We start from the raw sequence: 13,566 nt of genomic DNA, 5'->3' as shown, positions 1-13,566 counted from the left end.
ATACCACACTTTGGGCTCCTATTCCAACAGCAAGGAAGTTTGGGTTTTCTGTGCAAACCTATTTGGGATGTTGTGGTTAATTGAATTGGCAACATTTTACAAGCAGAAGCATCTTTTTTTTTCTACCCTGTTTATTTATCTCTAAGCACTAAATTGTTAAAGATTATGGTCAGAAGATTCTTGTACGAAAAATGATATATCCTTGGTACTATTAATGTCCTGTCCATCAGATTCAAGATTACACTGCAGATGTATAATTCCACAAATATTCATGCACACTCAACTGTGACCACACGGTACAAACCCTTGCCAAGATAATCTACTATTTGAGATGAATAAAACACTTTTTTTGAAAGGATTTTGTCAAGATTCATAAAGGCCATAATCTGAAGGAGCAACTCAATGGCAAAGAGACCATTGCTATTTTCGAGGGAAGCTTACACAAGATTTATTTTTAAAAATTTTTGAATTATCATTATTCCTTTTTTTAAAAGACACAATGAAGATCTGGTGCTTGTCTATATTAACAATATGGGCCCTTCACCAATCCAAAGTCTTTCACATGAAAGCTTTTTTTTTTTTTTTTATGGAAAGGGGCTTGGATATTCTTACGGTAACTTGAAATTTCATACTAGAATTCTGAATCCAATTCCAAATCAGGACAAATCGGACAAAATGGCAAGAAGGTGTGAGTGCGATTGCTGTGAGAGTGAGTTCAATCTGGCCACTCTTGTTATCATGGACAAACTCAGATTAAAAAAAAGGAAGATGATCAAATAGCAATTCTTCAAAAAAGTCTGTTAGATTTCTAATTAATAAAGATGGCTATTGACAGCCAGAACAAATTCAATAATGCAAACGTTCACACTCATACAAAATTCCAAGAATTGAAACAAATTAATGCAGAGGAAAGAAGCATAACTCCAAACGGTCCTTCCACCAGCAATTGAGAATTGGCAGTGGTTTAGTCGGTTAGTAACAACTCAGTGGTATTAGTGATGCATGCTATTAAGTTCAGGAAGAAATCTTGGCAAGTAAATGATGAAGTATTTATGTGTATATGTTATGTATATATAAATGAATATATATATACACATACACATCAAGCATTATCAAATGCAAGTATGCACACCAAACACACTTTGCGTCTGCTATTGCAGAACATGTGCAAAGTTATTGAGATAGAGTGGTAAATGCAGAACAACACGAGACCAGAATTAATGATGTTAGAAGATAAGGTGGCAGTGTTTGGCAGGTACTGTAAAACCAGAAATTTTTGCATGCACAAAACTTTCATGAATTTGGTGAGGACCCAATATTCGCAAAAGTGAAATGCATGCGCAAGTGTTTGTCTGCACAATGCATTGAATGCCCGTGGCCATTCACTACAGCTTCATGCCACGAAAAAGGCTCTCAGCTCCAAATCGTTAAAGCTTCATGTCTAAATATTTCTGGTTTTACAGCATGGACTGAGAAATTCTTAGTTGTGAAATATAGATGGATGAATATTCTTCTGCCAGCTGAAAAAACTGTTATGCTGAAATGCAATGTGAGCGAACTGATATGAATATGCCCATCACCACATTGTGCTATACACATTGATAAATGATCACCAAATTAACAGACCCCCAGTGTTTAGATTGCCAAGATGTTTTCATTTGGCGTAATCCTCTCTTCTTTACATACATGGCTGAAATTGGCATTTTAGATATCCTGTAGCGAAGTGAGTGCACCTGAAATAAATCCATCGGTCTAAGATTGGTTTGTATCTTACCACAACCAAAACATGTTTGTTAAGGGTAGGTTATGAAATCCTCAGAACAATTTCTATTGTGACTGCCCTACAAGGGTTATGTTGTGACCCGCAAAATGAATTCTAAACCCGTGGCTGCAAATTAGATGTATAGATGAAAATGACCAGTGACTGCCCAACAGAGGGAGGTGTCAGTATATTGCGGCAGGGCGAGTTCTGAAATGGAGCGACGCGTCACGATTTCTGATGTGGTGTGCTGTACAAACCCATGTCATCGCAATCAGCCCTCTCAGAGGGACTCAGGGTCTCAACCTCAGGCGCCACATACACCACGGTTGCCATGCCAACTTGTGCCTTCTCCGCCTCCTCCTCCCTCTTCTTACTTTGCCGTGCCTTCTGCAGCTTCTGCTGCCGCTTCTGGATCCGCATCTCCAGCTCCTCGGCGGCCTGCTCCTCCCGACACTTGTGGAAGTTCTCGACGACCACGCCCACAAACATGTTGAGGACGAAGAAACCGACGATGAGCAGGAAGGAGATGAAGTAGAGGATGAGCCACTCGTTGTGGTCACGCTGAGGCTGCAGAACATTTGGTTTCCAAAAGAAACAAGTACTTGCTATTACCACATTTTGGGATGCGGAACTTTTCAACAGTATTGCAGTATTCTGAGGGCTAAAAGGCATATTTTTGGTGAAAAAACAGTATTTTCTGCAAAAATACAGAACAAAATGCTGCAAAACAGTAAAAGTTGGCATCTCTGCACACTGAACATACAAGGTGGGGAAAGATAGACCATGTGGTCTAAGGTGTCAGGATGAGCACTTAAGTTGGGGGCTAGGAGGGTAATGGACAGGCAGAGGTTAATTCTTTGACATTGTGGATTCCTAACACTTCCATTAACCCAACCCTGTCAGCACCATAGGCCATCTTTTAGTGACTAAAGACTAAAGGTATTCTGAGGTGTTGGATCTGATATGGTATGTATGTTGTATATAAAAATGATCTTGAAACTCATAGTAATAGTCTTTGAAATTGTAATGCTTTTATTATTTCTTCAACTTTCACCTGGGCGGAAAATATGAATTCTCTTAGATATTTGATGATATGATATTTTGTCATGTGACCATTCATAATTTGCATGGTGACAAAGGTATAGGAATAGACCGCTTACCTGTCAACAATCACCCTCTCTGAATCTATCCTTGCAATGAATAAAAAAAAAAAATACTCCATTTATCACTCAAATCAGGGATATAGTTTACAGAATGATAATAATTAACAGGTTGGTGATCTCAGCATGTTTCTCGACAGCAAAGCAGATCTACTTGGATTGTAAGCCACATAGACACGCAGACGAGACTCAGCCTGCAGGCTGTCAGTCATAATTTGGAAGGGGAGTGATGACCACACTCTTCTACCAATGACACCTGTCACTCACCTGGAGGTCAACGCCCACTGCATCGATCCCATTATACATGATGTCGACCCATCCATCTCTGGATGCCAGCACAAATAGTGCTACCAGCGCCTGCAGCGAGAGAGAGAGAGAGAGAAGGCATAGTCAATCAGACAATAGCGACTTTTCGATTTCACTTCCTGGACGTGGACGTGGACGTAATGATGTCATTCTAAGGAACTGCGCATGCTCCAGGTTCTCCAGCACATCCAATGCCAGAATCACGAACGCAGGGATTTCACGTCCCTTGAGATTCAGGACTTGAGTGATGTCATCGCTTGGTGTACCAATAGCCAGCCCGTGGGAGTCATAGCAGTACGTCGTAAATGGCTCGCACTGAAAATCAAAATGGGTGATAACACCGCGGACATAACGAGTGGATTGCTGTAATTTGTAACCACTCTAGTACTAACAAGGCATCCACGTCCACACAATTGAAAAGTCCCTATTACTAGCTGAGTCGCTCAGCATTCATCCACACAAGATGTCATCAGTCACTTCACTGACAATACAAATCAAACCTACACAAGACGAAATGCGTACAAATATAACTGCTCCACACGCTGGTCTCATTTTGTGTGCTTTCCCTGTATGTTGGTTTAAAAATTTGAAAGTCAAAGGGGGGATGCCCACAGATGGTACATGCATGAATTTCTATGTCATGAGTCAACATGTATGATGAATCATTGTAGATGAGATGACAAAATCACAGAGTCCATCATGTACATTAACCCACTGAGGATGGACTGATTTTGCTACAACACACATTTCCCATAGACACCTGACCGAGTATACTCTGGACTCGTCCTCAATGGGTTGAGTTCCTAAATACAATAATCTTCACAAATCTTGAATTCATAACTAGATTTCATTAAACAAACAGTATGCATCCAACACCCTCATCTCTTTTGGGCAGTACTTCTCTAGGTTAAAGCTTGATTTTTGAGACCCAAAACTTGGCTTTCACATCTCCACAGGTGACAAACAAGTGGTGCTGATGATATATGTGTGCCCTAAACATATATGGCTGAAAGGGAGTGTATAGTTTGGGTTGACACCTAACTTCAGGTTTATAAGATTTTTGGGTGAGATAACGAGAAACATCTTATGAAATATGAAAGAGCATGTAACTCCAAGAGCGATGCAACGTTTATTTGATAAAAATTGGTTTTGAAATGGCTGAGATATCGAAAATAGTGCAATTTGAATAAAAGGTGGGACCCACCTTGACCCACCTTTTATCATGATCGCTTTGTTTTACTTTGTTTTGGATGTCTCAGCCATTCCAAAACCGATTTTCATTTCCTTGAATTCCTCTTAGAACGGTATGCTTTGTACTATTTCATAAGTGTTTTCTTGGTATCTTACAAAAAGTTGCAAGTGCTAAGGTGGGTCAAATAGGATCCTACAGACAACAACATTAGGGTTACAAAGTTCATAAGGACAGAATCCTTCCAACAGGCAATGTGATTGCCAATAGTCCCACACAAAGAGCTACAAAATGGTCCGTCAATAGCTCATGAGCTGTGCACCATAAATGTAGGATTTGCCCTTATAAAAAAAAACCATGGTTTTACAACCGTAACCATGGTATAACCATGGTTATGGACGGTTTTACAATGGATCGATGGTAGTCCATGATTTTTAATTCATATCCATGGTAAATGTGTGGCGGAAGTGTGGTAATACCATTGTTAAAATACCATAGTTATGATAACATGATAAAACTTTCATTTTACGACGGTTTTAAAACCATGGTGAAAAAATCATTGTTATACCACAGTTTTAAGAAATTAAAAAAACAATGGTGAGAAAACCACGACAAAACCATCGTTCTACTTTGGTAAAAATAACATAATAATATAACAATGGTTGTAACCATGGTTTCACAATAGTATAAAAACAATGGTTAGGAAACCATGGTGTAACTCTCGTTTTACCAAGGTTGAAAACCATCGTTATTAAACCATGATTTCATCATGGTTTTATGATAGTGTAAAAAAGGTAGTAATAAAACCATGATTTTAACCATGGTATTATGATAGCACAAAAACACTAGTTATAATACCATGGTTAAACTTTCGTTTTACAAAGGTTAAAAATGATCGGTATTAACCATGATATTAACCATGGTTTTATCATAGTTAAAAAATGATGGTTATATAACCATGCCTCTAACAGTGGTTTAATGAAAGTGTTTTAAAACCATGGTTAAAAAATCATCGTTATACCACAGTTTTAAGAAATTAAAAAAACAATGGCGAGAAAACCACAACAAGACTATCGTTCTACTTTGGTAAAAATAACATAATAATATAACAATGGTTGTAACCATGGTTTCACAATAGTATAAAAACAATGGTTAGGAAACCATGGTGTAACTCTCGTTCTACCAAGGTTGAAAACCATCGTTATTAAACCATGATTTCATCATGGTTTTATGATAGTGTAAAAAAGATAGTAATAAAACCATGATTTTAACCATGGTATTATGATAGCACAAACACTAGTTATAATACCATGGTTAAACTTTCGTTTTACAAAGGTTAAAAATGATGGGTATTAACCATGATATTAACCATGGTTTTATCATAGTTAAAAAATGGTTATATAACCATGGCTCTAACAGTTGTTTAATGAAAGTGTTTTAAAACCATGGTTAAAAAAATCGTTATACCACAGTTTTAAGAAATTAAAAAAAAAACAATGGCGAGAAAACCACAAGACTATAGTTCTACTTTGGTAAAAATAACATAATAATATAACAATGGTTGTAACCATGGTTTCACAATAGTATAAAAACAATGGTTAGGAAACCATGGTGTAACTCTCGTTCTATTAAGGTTGAAAACCATCGTTATAAAACCATTTCATCATGGTTTTATGATAGTGTAAAAACAATAGTTATAAAACCATGATTTTAACCGTGGTTTTATGATAGCACAAAAACACTAGTTATAATACCATGGTTAAACTTTCGTTTTACAAAGGTTGAAAACGATGGCTATACTAACCATGATATTAACCATGGTTTTATCATAGTTAAAAAATGATGGTTAGGCTATGGAACCAAGTTGTATGATAGCATAAGAACAGTGGTTATTAAACCATGGTTAACTTTTTGTTTTACCAAAGTTTAAACCACGTGCACTATGATTATTGAATGATGTCGATCACAAAAATCAATATGAAAACTCATAATTTGATGGCCGCAATGCCAATGCAAGTCATGACGGACATTCATCTAACGCAACCACCCGTTTGGCTTCAACAGGATTATGTAAACAAACAGTAGTCTTACCATTGCAAACAAAAAGCTGCTTCACTTGGTTGATTTACAGCATTCCTAAAATGCAACATCTATTCACTACGGAATAAAGCACGTAAAAAAACTTAGATGAGATTACATACTCGTGAAAAAATAAAAAAAGGTAGTAACCCAATGCCGCCCGTTCGTTCCCCGTAGCTTTGACATGTACACACAACAATAGAAAACTATATGAATGCAATCGGCGTGTAGTAATTGTGTACGATGAATGGGAGATCCGGGTTGTTGATATGAGGCTCGTTCGTACTAAAGATCACAACAAAAATATATTTTAAAATATATGGAGTACAAAAAATATTGACACATTGAAAAAAAATAATTTGAAATAAAAAAAGTTTTAAACACTATATTTTTGATTCAAAACCAAAAAATTAATGATTACAAGTTTTCTTGATAATAATGTAAGGTAAGAGGTCATGTGCGTGTTGTTGTTGTCGCTGATTGAACCTTACGTGTATGTACTGCTGAACCGTTAGTCCGCGACCGCGCTCAAAAACCACCACACACACGGTTACGCGGTTAATACGATTCGCTGTTCATTTCAAACGCTCTTTCGTGATGATCTCTGATGACCGGAGTCAAACATCTCGACGTACGAACCATCTGATATCAAACGGCCCCTAAGAAAAAGAGGAACTTCTCCTTTGGGATTCTTCAAGGAAGGTTGGTCACAACGTAACTTTTAATACATTATTAGTAGACCTAATCTTAGCTAAAATAATTACCAGCGAGATTTGCATTGAATTGTCCCGACCGACCCGGGGCCGGCAGCGGCCCTGCCCCTGCTGTGCAAATTTCGCATGATCGTATCAAGTGGGGATAACCAGTCCAGTTAGACTGTTCTGTATCAGAAAGTGTGACTGAGTCAGTGAGTGTGAGAGTATGACATGAGAGCTCAAGAGTTTGGAATGAGTTGTTCTAACTCAGCTACGTACTGTATATGTACTGAACTGTGTTAGTGTTACTGTGTCACGTAAATTCTACAAGTTATCTACGGTAACTAGATTCTATACACAACCCAGTCGCTGTAGACAGTGTAGATCTAGTATGGTTGGGGCACCACCTATCGGCAGGGCACCTTCCCATCGGCACCCTGCGTATCATGGCTGTTTGCGTATAGAACGAAAAGGTACGCGCGGGATTAAGTGTCATTAGCTGTAAAGACAATAAAAACGAAGAAACGAAAATCAAACTCAAACAAACCAAGCTAAAAATTACACATCCGCTCAGTAACGACGCATGGCTGTGAAATTCACGTGTATTACCTATGTTATGGCCTGTGAATTTCACGTGTATTACCTACTATGCTGTGAAACTCACGTGTATACCTATGGAGGGGAGGGGGTGCCGATCGCAAGGTTCCCTTTTTAGCTGCGCGAAGAAAACGGAACGCACACACTAAAATTGCGCTATTTTAAAACGGAGATTCATAATCAACGAGACGGTCACGACATTCAAAACTGCAGTATGTATGGCATATTTGAGGTAAGAATTAGGCGGATTTGTGTTATATTTTTAGAATAAACAAGCTACAGATCCTTACTTAGGGTGACGATACGTGGTACCCCCAACCCTACTAGTAGCGACAGGCTATAATTTATTCGCACAGCACAGCGTCTGGTCGGGCTAACAAGACGGTAGTCGGTAGTTCTAACTAACAGTTAGGCGTAATCCCTAACAATGTTAGTAGGCATAGGCCTACCTCATATTGGTTGGGTGGTGATATCAGGTTCGGTGCAAGCTACATCAACAACACTATTTTCTGCTAACTCTGTTAGGACTTCTAGTGGTAACTGCTCCAGTAAATCAAGAGTATCAGTAGAAGCTATGCTAAGACACAAGGGCTTACTCCTGCGAACTAGTACGCTCATGGGCGAAATACGGATGCCATTCCGCTATTGAAAGCAACAGACCGATAGATTGATTAGAGGGCGTACTGTATATTACGCGATCATGATATCAGTGCCGTATCACTGGGTCCTCGTATTTCTGTCTCCCATTCATTTTTCCCCTTTTTAGGGGGGCATACAGGGGAAGATATGTACCGATGTATATACTTAGAATCTTGTTTTGTCGTAAAGAAGTATCATTCACTGTCTAACCATGAAATGTATTTGAAAAAAATGTCATTTACTTTCCAATCGCAATCTGCAGGCCCACAGAGTTTCAGCTGAAGTAGGTAGACCAAACTATGTTTCGGGAGGGAGAGAGAAAGAGATAGGTGGCGTTTGTCAGCTCAAACACAAACTTGCTGAGGGACTACAGATAAAAAAGTAATTACATTACTTCAATTTTTTTTTTTTTTTACATATCGACAGAAAATATACTTTTTGTGATATTTTGAGGTCTGAAATGCAATTCTACCGCTGTGTGCTTCCTTTTAAAATGAAGAAAATGAAAGGAAGGTAGGGTTTGCTCCATAGGCTCACGTGTTTAAGAAGCTTGCGGTATTATTACTAAATTGGCTGCCATTGGGCTCCATGTTGGGCTCCCGCTCCATGCCGTACTACACCCGTTTGCGTGCGAAGTCGCGAGAGTACGCCCTCTTAGCTTCTATACTCTTTGATTGTGTCTCAGCACTAACTTAAGCACTGGCAGCCACTGGCACTGGCGATAAAACTGAAGTGAACTTGAAGTCCGTAGGTGCTGGTAGGATGACCTCAAAAATACATATGTCATAAATTTCTGGTTGCTGGTGCTGGGCAAACTTGTGAAAGATTCGTCTGTCCGGAGGAGGAGTCTTTTATTTTTTTTTTTGACGTTACTTATGGCTCTCTACCTCCGGACTATGTCTATAGGAGGGGATCCGTAAAGCCAGATGCAGTCTCTGCTCTGTGGAACATATCCCCGTCGACGAGATAAAGACCAATCTTTCGGTCAAGTGCTGGGCTTGGTGTTGAAATCAAAGAATGTCGTCTGCTGAACCTAGCTCCGCCATTTCGTAGTGTAAGAGTTAGGCCTGTAGCATGTACATTTTATGCTAATGCAATGGTCACCCACGCCACGAAACGTAGGCCCTACACAAGCATGCGGCTTCATAAATCTGAGCCTGGAAGCATAAAATTAAATATTAAGTTGTGTTTTGAAGAATGGTTGAAATTTGGGGCATTTTAGTCTGTCTTCCTCACTTTGTGTCTAAAAACTAAGCAGTCCTGCATCTTTTAATATTCGAGTGTAATCATGCGCCATCACTTTTCGTCGTGCGATTCTCACGGACCTCGCGATGCTGAGATTCCAACACCTATTGCTGGGGATCAATAACTTTGATCAGTATTGCTTAGTTAATCCGACCGTCGGTGTTGGAGCTCAGTTTAAGTCGGTCAATTGGGAGCTAGCACTAGCACTGATCTTGAAATCCCCCAATGGCAAAGGATGCTGTATTTTGTAATTTGTATGTTATACAGTTGTACCAGTATATCATTCACCTAACGGATCGTTGTGTGATTTTTCTGGCTAACCTTATTTTTCTTCTCTCAATCATTATTAGGTGTATTATTGTTATGTCGTGTGTTTTTTTTTTTCCTCATCAGAATCAAAGATGGCAGGTGATGGCAGATGCAGGTGGCTGATGTGAGAAGGTGTTTCCATAGAAGACTTGCAGTCCATAGAAGACTTGAGGTCCATCCATGACCATTGATCGTGCTGTCCACTAGCTTGCTCCTTTCATGGGTACAAGTACATGATGCACATGCAGCGCTGATTTACATCAATATGTGTACATGGCATCCTCCTGGCTAAATTCTGGTGCAAAGAAGTGGATCATCTGATGTCATGTTTTTTCCCGTTTGTCATGTCATCAAGGAGAAGGTATTCCTTTTTCTTTGTTTCTTTATTTCAACCAAGTATGGTTCATTAGGAATTTGAGCATATCGCTGTAACATACCCAAATTCTTGTGCAACATCCTCAAAAACCAGCAGCATGCTATGCGACATTGTAGAATATTTGGGAGTCTTTTATTCCAGCAGTCATTTGGGAGCTAGCACAAGCACCAAACTTTAAATCATCCAATGCTGTATTTTGTATGTTACGTCATTTTCCTGTGTGATTTTTCTACCTAACCTTATTTCACTTCTCTCAATCATCACTATATTATCGTTATGTTGTGTTATTTTTTTTCCTCATCAGAATCAATGATTGATTGTGCCAGTGGCTGACACGAGAAGGTTTCTCCATAGAAGACTTGAAGTCCACCCATGACCATCGATCAGGCTGTCCCCTAGCTAGCTCCTTTCATGGGTACAAGTACATGCAGTGCTGATACGTGTATGGCATCCTCCTGGCTGAATTCTGGTGCAGAGAAGTCCATCTACTGATGTCATACTTTCTCCCGCTTTTCCATGTCATCAAGGGTAAGATACTCCTCTTTCTTTCTTTTTTTTCAACCCATTATTAGTGTGGTTCATGAGGAATTTGAGCATTACACTGAAGCATACCAAAATTCTTGTGCAACATCCTCAAATACCAGCAGCATGCTATGCAGCATCCTAAAATATTGGCAACCTGCTTAAGATAGAATGTGATCAATTTTTGAAAAACATCAAATTACTCTAGGCAATATGTGCACAATACATGATATCGAATGTTGAACGTAATAGCTTCACCTGTATGTGGGCATTGTGGCACTTAGGGGTTAAAATGATTGTAAAAGTACACTGTATTTTAAACAGTATCTCTCAAGCACATTAGAGTGATGAAATGATGGCTAGGTGTACCACAGCAATCTAATCCCATTCTTCTTATGTTTTTTGCAAGGTAGCTATTCTGTGCAAGAATTTTGTTTGAGTATTTGAAGTAGAGTTTAACACGTACTACATGTTATTATTATTTTAAAAAAATAATAGCGTAATGAATAAATTCTCAGTTCGTTGCAGGAGTGATCTTCCCCAAGAAAATTCTCACGGCTCACGGTTGCAAAAGAAGGACATCTCAAGGCTCCACAACGACAAAGGGCACACTAACCAAGCTATATCAAGACCTAGTTCCTGCGAAGCCTCATCCAGAAGTTGCACCAAAGCTTACTGCTGGATAGTCTTGGACAGTAGAAGTACAAGGACAGTTTTCAAAGCATGTGAAGTGTGCATGTATGCTCTTATGTCAGGACTGTTGGTTGCTAGATAATTTTTTGATGCTGTTTTGTTCAGTTGTCCAGTGCTCCTGGTGTCACTTTAGTCCAAATTTGCATTATCTATACAAAGCTACAAATGATCATGTACATCAAACATGCACTAATGTATGTACACTGTATTTAATTCTTTGCAGGTGATATTGTTATAGTTTTAAATCATGTGACTGGCAATAAGCCATACCTACATACAGTCAAGATGCTGCTCATGAAGCAATAAAAAGCTACTTTTCAATCGTAACAGCAAAGTGAGCAAATGTGCATTCTTATGTCTTATTTGTTGTCTGAGGTTCAGTAAGAGTACATTTTCTTCATTGATTTGTTTACATAAACCTACAGTTTTGCAACTGGAAATAATGTGATATTTGTATGATACAGTACTTTGACTTCTCACATCCAGCTGCTGAAAAATAACTTTTGAATGTATAATCATAATTGACTGTTTCTACCCTTGTGTACTTTCTTATTTTAAAGGTGCCTAGACCCGGTAGTTGCTGCAGCGCTTTTGGATGAGAGTGCCAATCACCATTAGCATTGATACAAAGACTGCCGAATTTGAGTTGTCGTCAACAGTAAAGCGCGTAGGTGTTGCTAGGTAATGTTGCCTTCATTGTCTTCTCTGCGTGTCAGACAGTCCGTAGAATTTGAATGCCAGGGTGCATGCTTCTTTGTTTGACTTCAGAGAAAAAAATATTAAAGCTGTCATCATCAGCAGTGGATTGGACTTCTTCGGACTCATGGAAATAGGTCAAAGCGTAAGCGCTAACGATAAAGAGGAGTCGATAGCATAGGTCTCTCAAGGAAGCTTGTGCCGTGCGCCGTGTACGCTAACGATAAAGAGGAGTCGATAGCATAGGTCTCTCGAGGAAGCTTGTGCCGTGCGCCGTGTACGCAAGCAAACCACCGGGTCTATGTGCCTTTAAATGCTAATGACAGTACAGTCGACTCCAGTCAGTCAGTTTTGACTGAAAAAGCGCATCAAATTGGGCAATGTTTGACTTCTGCATGTTCAGAGGAATACACATGACTAGGCCATAAAAATTGGGACTTTTTGGTTTCCTCAATTTGGCCATAGTGTATTCGATATACATGTATGTTTTGGGGAGAGCTTTGGCTGTGTGAAAGTCAATGCTGGTAAGAGCATCGACCTACTCGTTGCTACATATAGCTTCTTTTATTAAACAGTGAATCAATTAACACTTACAATCTGCACCCATCCACCAACACACACATGGAAGTCAGTTTTTAAATACAGCTGTACATATTTTTTAGACTATAGCTAGAAGGAAAATAATAGAGAATTGGTTTTCTCCTGTTTCAGAGTCCAGGTTCATAGGTATGTTTACAAATGTACTGTATCAATACATATGTATAGGAATTGTAAGAATTATTATTCTGCTCCAGGTAATTTACTGAAAATATTTTTATTTCATCACTTTATGTGAAGACTCTACTGTGCTATTTATCGATCATTATTCATCAAATAGCAAAGCAATTGTGGAAAAATATATTTCTCTAACCAATTTTCCCCATGGTTTCTCAAAGTACTTGTGAAATACAACTGTAGTTAAAAATACATTTTTCTACGATATTGCACTGTGGTTAAATAGTGAGTTTACTAGTACTATGTACAATGGATCATGGTTGTATCGTGATTTGGTTTGTAATTCTATGGTTTGGCAGCTGTAAAACCATGTTTTCATCTTTTCCTAACCAAACTTTCACCTTTACCTAACCATGGTTTCACTTTTTTGTAACCATGGTTTGGGCACGGTAGAAACACAGTAGTGACCATGGTAAAAACCACAGTAATGTCATGGTAAGTGCGTTCCAATTTACCACCTTTAAACCATGGTTACCATGGCTAACCCATGCTAAACCTATGGTTTAACCGTGGTTACCATGGTT

General features: G+C 38.8%; 1 protein-coding gene and 1 long non-coding RNA gene across 3 annotated transcripts in view; one reads left to right on the top strand and one right to left on the bottom strand.

The window, feature by feature from the left end:
• LOC140231521 (voltage-dependent T-type calcium channel subunit alpha-1H-like) overlaps positions 1–13,566 on the bottom strand; it is a 173,849-nt gene that overhangs the window by 47,606 nt on the left and 112,677 nt on the right. Inside the window, exons 22-23 of the mRNA XM_072311655.1 lie at positions 3,190–3,279; positions 2,137–2,329 (exon numbers count right to left, since the gene is read on the bottom strand). Coding sequence (XP_072167756.1) covers positions 2,137–2,329; positions 3,190–3,279 — 283 coding nt within the window. The remainder of the gene's footprint in view (positions 1–2,136; positions 2,330–3,189; positions 3,280–13,566) is intronic.
• LOC140232015 (uncharacterized) lies at positions 10,187–11,846 on the top strand. 2 transcript variants are annotated; one of them, XR_011901471.1, is made up of 3 exons: positions 10,187–10,204; positions 10,662–10,885; positions 11,398–11,846. It is a non-coding gene; the product is annotated as an uncharacterized lncRNA (long non-coding RNA). The 2 variants fall into 2 exon arrangements; XR_011901470.1 differs by lacking the exon at positions 10,187–10,204 and adding an exon at positions 10,276–10,342.

The sequence above is a fragment of the Diadema setosum genome, chromosome 8 (assembly GCF_964275005.1).
Source record: "Diadema setosum chromosome 8, eeDiaSeto1, whole genome shotgun sequence".
Lineage (NCBI taxonomy): Eukaryota > Metazoa > Echinodermata > Echinoidea > Diadematoida > Diadematidae > Diadema > Diadema setosum.
This window is presented reverse-complemented; position numbering and strand designations above follow the sequence as displayed.